The sequence below is a fragment of the Cherax quadricarinatus genome, chromosome 56 (assembly GCF_038502225.1).
Source record: "Cherax quadricarinatus isolate ZL_2023a chromosome 56, ASM3850222v1, whole genome shotgun sequence".
NCBI classification, from domain to species: Eukaryota; Metazoa; Arthropoda; class Malacostraca; order Decapoda; family Parastacidae; genus Cherax; species Cherax quadricarinatus.
In genome coordinates, this window is record NC_091347.1 from 19,152,526 (window position 1) to 19,160,147 (window position 7,622).

At 45.7% G+C, this 7,622-nt stretch overlaps 1 protein-coding gene across 1 annotated transcript in view; it reads left to right on the forward strand.

Annotated features, from left to right (window-relative positions):
• Positions 1 to 919: 919 nt before the first annotated feature.
• The window catches only part of LOC128700824 (uncharacterized), a 72,690-nt gene continuing 65,987 nt past the window's right edge, over positions 920 to 7,622 (forward strand). Inside the window, exon 1 of the mRNA XM_053794275.2 lies at positions 920 to 2,175. Within this exon, the coding sequence (XP_053650250.2) occupies positions 1,861 to 2,175 (315 nt within the window). The 5' untranslated portion in view covers positions 920 to 1,860. The remainder of the gene's footprint in view (positions 2,176 to 7,622) is intronic.

Consider the following 7,622-nt stretch of genomic DNA (forward strand, 5'->3'; position numbering starts at 1 on the left):
AGTGATGGCAGCAGTGATGGCAGCAGTGATGGCAGCAGTGATGGCAGCAGTGATGGCAGCAGTGGTGGCAGCAGTGATGGCAGCAGTGATGACAGCAGTGATGGCAGCAGTGATGGCAGCAGTGATGGCAGCAGTGATGGCAGCAGTGGTGGCAGCAGTGATGGCAGCAGTGATGACAGCAGTGATGGCAGCAGTGATGGCAGCAGTCATGGCAGAAGTGGTGGCAGCAGTGATGGCAGCAGTGATGGCAGCAATGATGGCAGCAGTCATGGCAGCAGTGATGACAGCAGTGATGACAGCAGTGATGGCAGCAGTGATGGCAGCAGTGGTGGCAGCAGTGGTGGCAGCAGTGATGGCAGCAGTGATGGCAGCAGTGATGGCAGCAGTGGTGGCAGCAGTGATGGCAACAGTGATGACAGCAGTGATGGCAGCAGTGATGGCAACAGTGATGACAGCAGTGATGGCAGCAGTGATGGCAGCAGTGATGGCAGCAGTCATGGCAGAAGTGGTGGCAGCAGTGATGGCAGCAGTCATGGCAGCAGTGGTGGCAGCAGTGATGGCAGCAGTCATGGCAGCAGTGGTGGCAGCAGTGGTGGCAGCAGTCATGGCAGCAGTGATGACAGCAGTGGTGGCAGCACTGATGGCAACAGTGATGACAGCAGTGATGGCAGCAGTGATGGCAGCAATGATGGCAGCAGTCATGGCAGAAGTGGTGGCGACTTTCACTCGAAGGTGAAGATGTTGTTGACTGTCTTTCCTGCTCCTCCCCCCTCCTCTTCCTCATTATCACCTTCCTTCACACCTGTTGCTATCTAAATCAATTCCAACACAAGTCTCCTCACCTTCGTCTCAAATCTCCGCTCTAACTATCAGTTGTCGAGCTCCATAAGGAACATTTATCAAGACAAGATACCTGGAGGTGGTCATGGTGAGAGGGAGAGGTGGTGGAGCAGGTAAGCAGCAGCATGCTACCTCCTTAGCGGTCCAGCGGTGACTGAGTCCCCGGTGGGTACTTGCTATTCACGTCTCGTTCAATGGCTGCCTGGGGGGAAAGATGCGCCGCCTACCCGCATTATCCAGCCAATCACGTGGGGCCTTCCAGCCTGCAACTGACTTCCACGGGGTTTTATATTTGCGTTTGTTGTGACTGGTGACGTTGCGACGTTTGATGTGTGTAAATGATGCTAAGATGTTTGGTAAATCTTACATCAGTGAGGAGGAGACTCCCGTGTCAGGGGAAAGTGAGGGATGAATGTGTTTTATTGGTGGAGTTTGATGGAGTGTGAGTGTTGGCGGGGTCGCACTGGGGTCAGGCCAGGGGATACTCTTGGGCCGCAAGAGTTAAGAGTTGTGATCTGGCCGCATCCAGGTTGGTCGCGTTGCCGCCATCCCTCCCGTCCTCGTGCGTCCGTGGCAGGTAGCACCGCTGGACCCTTCCTATCCTGCTGGAGACCACCGCTGCAGTGAGTGTGGAGGCTTGGAGGGCGAGTGTGGCGGCCAGGGCGGGGATCTCCAAGAATCACAGTCCCCTAAGACCTCTGGCCTCCACCTGCCCTAGCGCTGACCTGCCCTAGCGTTGACCTGCCCTAGCGTTGACCTCATTCCTGGTGTGCAGGGCCGAGTGTGTGTTTTAGTCCAGTAGCTGCGTGGGAGCCTCTGTGTACACACGCTCCATGTGTACCCCTTCCCCCCGCCCTCCATGCGCACGTACACTGGCTCGATGCTACTTACGTACATGCCAGACCCAGTGCCAAAGATTGACCCTCCCCGCCCAGTGATATCAGTGCCACAGGATAAGATCAAACGACCCGAATAGTGATTTGAAATGTCTAGATAAAAAGTTTGGGACCTAAGACCGTAATGACCTCACCTAGCAACGATCAGTGTGAGAGAGATATGCTGGTGTCACAGAAGTGTGAGAGAGATATGTTGGTGTCTCAGAAGTGTGAGAGAGATATGCTGGTGTCTCAGAAGTGTGAGAGAGATATGCTGGTGTCTCAAAGCTTAGTGATGTACAACAATATGGTGTGCCAAGTGGATGCCCACAAGGAGCTTGATCATAGTTCACCTGATGTGACCCAGGCACTGCCGTGTGACACATCTGTGACCCAGCTCTCCTCACCCCTGGCTAGGACCACTCCAGACCAAGTCATTCCTCCAGACCAAGGAATCAAGGTAAGAATTCACCACTAGCGTCTTTCCCTACACTAAAACGGCTGGAAATTACTATGTCGTGCTCCTTCATGAGCGACTCTTAACAATTGTTTGTCTTGTCACTTTTCATGTTCCTTCTAAGAGTCCTGGAGTGAGAGCAAGGAGTGGAAGGTCACAGTCTCCAGGACCACTAAAAGATAAGAGAGGCAGCGGGGATTATAATCTCCAGAACCACTGAGAGAGAGCCTCTGGCGCACAACTCTAGCATGGATCATTTTCTACTGTGGCGTTGAAATCTCCAGGACAAACTTTTCCTCGTCTGAGAGTTGTAGTCTCCTCCACATCATATAAACAATTAAAAAAAAACTTTTTATACACATTATACAGAAAGCAACAACTACAACAAATACTATTTCTTTCAACAAAAACATTATCTTTTCGCGTCTAATCTATAACGTGAATTAAAACATGTCGTAGGCCAAGGAACTGACTACCTTCCCTGTCTAAGATTCAACACCACCAAACACTATCTATGTTGAATTAAGAGTTATTCTCTGGCGAAACGTCTTCAGAAGAAAGATATCCAGGTGTTCCAAAAGATACTTAAGTGTTGCAAAGAGACTAGGATACTTAAGTGTTGCAAATATATCTAAGTACTGTAAAGAGGCCTACGTGTTGCAAAAATATTTTAGTGTTGCAAAGCTACCTAAAATGTTGCAAAGATAAGTAAGTGTTGCATATATATCTCTCATTCATGAACTTGATGAAATATGAGCAGTGAAAACATGATCAATATGAGCAGTGAGAACATGATCAATATGAACAGTGAGAACATGATCAATAAGAGCAGTGAGAACATGATCAATATGAACAGTGAGAACATGATCAATATGAACAGTGAGAACATGATCAATATGAACAGTGAGAACATGATCAATAAGAGCAGTGAGAACATGATCAATATGAACAGTGAGAACATGATCAATATGAACAGTGAGAATATGATCAATATGAACAGTGAGAACATGATCAATAAGAGCAGTGAGAACATGATCAATATGAACAGTGAGAACATGATCAATATGAACAGTGAGAACATGATCAATATGAACAGTGAGAACATGATCAATAAGAGCAGTGAGAACATGATTAATATGAACAGTGAGAACATGATCAATATGAACAGTGAGAATATGATCAATATGAACAGTGAGAACATGATCAATAAGAGCAGTGAGAACATGATCAATATGAACAGTGAGAACATGATCAATATGAACAGTGAGAACATGATCAATATGAACAGTGAGAACATGATCAATAAGAGCAGTGAGAACATGATCAATATGAACAGTGAGAACATGATCAATATGAACAGTGAGAATATGATCAATATGAACAGTGAGAACATGATCAATATGAGCAGTGAGAACATGATCAATATGAACAGTGAGAACATGATCAATATGAACAGTGAGAACATGATCAATATGAACAGTGAGAGCATGATCAATATGAGCAGTGAGAACATGATCAATATGAGCAGTGAGAGCATGATCAATATGAGCAGTGAGAACATGATCAATATGAGCAGTGAGAACATGATCATTTCTCATCATTTCCAATTAACTAACACACAAATGAGAGGGAAAAGCTAGCTGACGTTTCGCTCCTGGACAGCCTGAAACATCGGCCATTCATGATGGTCTAGAATCAAAACGTCGGGTCTTGATGATAGTCAAGGATCGAAAAGTTGGGCCTTCATAATGGTTCAAGACCGAAACTCCGTCTATGTTAATCGTCAATTTAAGCATAAGTTGTGGGGACCCACACTGTAGTGGGGACTCACACAGTTTTGTGGGGACTCACGCAGTGTTGTGAGGACCCACACTGTAGTGGGGACTCACACAGTTTTGTGGGGACTCACGCAGTGTTGTGAGGACCCACACTGTAGTGGGGACTCACACAGTTTTGTGGGGACTCACGCAGTGTTGTGAGGACCCACACTGTAGTGGGGACTCACACAGTTTTGTGGGGACTCACGCAGTGTTGTGGGTACCCACACTGTAGTGGGGACTCACACAGTTTTGTGGGGACTCACACAGTGTTGTGGGGACCCACACAGTGTTGTGGGGACCCACACTGTAGTGGGGACTCACACAGTTTTGTGGGGACTCACACAGTGTTGTGGGGACCCACACTGTAGTGGGGACTCACACAGTTTTATGGGGACTCACACAGTGTTGTTGGGATCCACACTGTAGTGGGGACTCACACAGTTTTGTGGGGACTCACACAGTGTTGTTGGGACCCACACTGTAGTGGGGACTCACAGTTTTGTGGGGGCTTACACAGTGTTGTGCGTACCCACACTGTAGTGCGGACTCACACAGTGTTGGGGACCCACACAGTATCGTGGGGACCCACACAGTGTTGTGGGGACCCACACAGGGTAGTGGGGACCCACACAGTTTTGTGGGCACCCACACAGAGTAGTGAGGATCCACACAGAGTAGTGGGGACCCACACAGTGTAGTGGGAACACACACAGTATCGTGGGGACTCACACAGTGTTATGGGCACCCACGCAGTGTTGTGGGGACTCACACAGTGTTGTGGGCTCCCACACAGTATCGTGGGAATTCACACAGTGTTGTGGACACCCACACAGTGTTGTGGGGACCCACACAGTGTTGTGGGGACCCGCATAGTGTTGTGGGCACCCATACAGTGCTGTGGGGACCCACACAGTGTTGTGGGGACCCACACAGTGTTGCGGGCACCCACACAGTGCTGTGGGGAACCACACAGTGTTGTGGGGACCCATACAGTGTTGTGGAACAGTGTTACTGTGTGGGCACCCGCACAGTGTTGTGGGCTCCCACACAGTGTTGTGGGCACCCACACAGTGTTGTGGTGACGCACACAGTGTTGTGGACACTCACATAGTGTACTAGGGACCTACACAGTGTAGTGGGGACACCACACAGTGTTGTGGAAACCCACACGGTATAGTGGGGACTTACACATTGTAGTGGGAACCGATACAGTGTAGCAGGGACCCACACAGTGTAATGGAAACCCACACAGTGTAATATACCTCCACAGTGTAGTTGGAACCCACACAGTGTAGCTGAGGCCCACACAGTGCACTTGGGACCCACACATTGCAATGGTTACCCATACCGTGTAATGGGGACCCACACCGTGTAATGGGGAACCACACCGTGTAATGGAGACCCACATCGTGTAATGAGGACCCTCGCCGTGTAATGGGAACCCACACAATGTAGTATGGACCAACACAGTGTAGTTGGGACCCACAAAGTGTAGTGGGGACCCATACAGTGTAATGGGGACCCACACATTGTAATGGGGACCCACACAGTGTAGTATGGACCCACACAGTGTAGTGGGAACCCATACACTGTAATGGGGACCACATAGTGTAATGGGGACCCATACAGTGTAATAGAGATCCACACAGTGTAGTATGGACCCACACAGTGTAATAAGGACCCACACCGTGTAATGGGAGCCCACGCAATGTAGTATTGACCCACACAGTGTAACATGGACCCACGCAGTGTAGTATGGACTCACACAGTGTAATGGGGACCCATACCGTGTAATGGGGACCCACGCAGTGTAGTTTGGACCCACACAGTGTAATGGGGACCCACGCAGTGTAGTATGGACCCGCACCGTGTAATGTGTATGTGATGTTACACTGTCATATATCATGTTACACTGTCATATATCATGGTACACTGTCATATATCATGTTACAATGTCATATATCATGGTACACTGTCATATATCGTGTTACACTGTCATATATCATGTTACACTGTCATATATTATGTTACACTGTCATATATCATGGTACACTGTCATATATCATGGTACACTGTCATATATCATGTTACACTGTCATATATCATGATACACTGTCATATATCATGTTACACTGTCATATATCATGTTACGCTGTCATATATCATGTTACACTGTCATATATCATGGTACGCTGTCATTTATCGTGGTAAACTGTCATATATCATGGTACACTGTCATTTATCATGGTAAACTGTCATATATCGTGTTACACTGTCATATATCATGTTACACCGTCATATATCATGTTACACGGTCATATATCATGTTACACTGTCATATATCATGTTACACTGTCATATATCATGTTACACTGTCATATATCATGTTACACTGTCATATATCATGTTACACTGTCATATATCATTTTACACGGTCATATATCATGTTACACGGTCATATATCATGTTACACTGCCATATATCATGTTACACTGTCATATATCATGTTACACTGTCGTAAATCATGTTACACTGTCATATATCATGTTACACTGTCATATATCATGGTACACTGTCATATATCATGTTACACTGTCATATATCATGTTACACTGTCATATATCATGTTACACTGTCATATATCATGTTACACTGTCATATATCATGTTACACTGTCGTATATCATGTTACACTGTCATATATCATGTTACACGGTCATATATCATGTTACACTGTCATATATCATGTTACACTGTCATATATCATGTTACATTGTCATATATCATGTTACACTGTCATATATCATGTTACACTGTCATATATCATGTTACACTGTCATATATCATGTTACACTGTCATATATCATGTTACACTGTCATATATCATGTTACACTGTCATATATCATGTTACACTGTCATATATCATGTTACATTGTCATATATCATGTTACACTGTCATATATCATGTTACACTGTCATATATCATGTTACACTGTCATATATCATGTTACACTGTTATATATCATGTTACACTGTCATATATCATGTTACACTGTCATATATCATGTTACACTGTCATATATCATGTTTCACGGTCATATATCGTGTTCTTGTTCCTGTTCTTGGATCTTTCTTAGTCTTGTTATTGTTCTTATTGTTGTTGTTACGTCTTTCTTATTCTTGTCATTGTTTTCCTGTCCTTTTTCTTGTTCTTGGAAAGATGTTTTTAGTTGTACGTTCATTTTCTTGTTGTTGTTGTCAGGTGTGTGTGATGCTACATACAAACCTGGACAAGCTGCAGGATTGGACTGAGAAGTGGTTATTAGAGCCCAACCTCAGTAATTGCAAGGTTATGAAACTTGGGGTGAGTTACAAGAAGACCAGTAATGGAGTACAGTCTAGGGGGGGGGACAAAGACTGAAGACGTCAGTGAAGGTTAAAGATCCAGGGGTGAGAAGAGTGCCTGGTACATCACCACAGAGACTTGCAACAACACAGTTACCTCTGCAACCAATGTTCCTTTGACAGATCCAAGAGTGGCATTCAGGAGTCTCAAGAAAGTCATTCACAGCCCTATATACGATATATATCAAGCCTGTCTTTGAGTATGTAGCGCCAGTGTGGAACCCA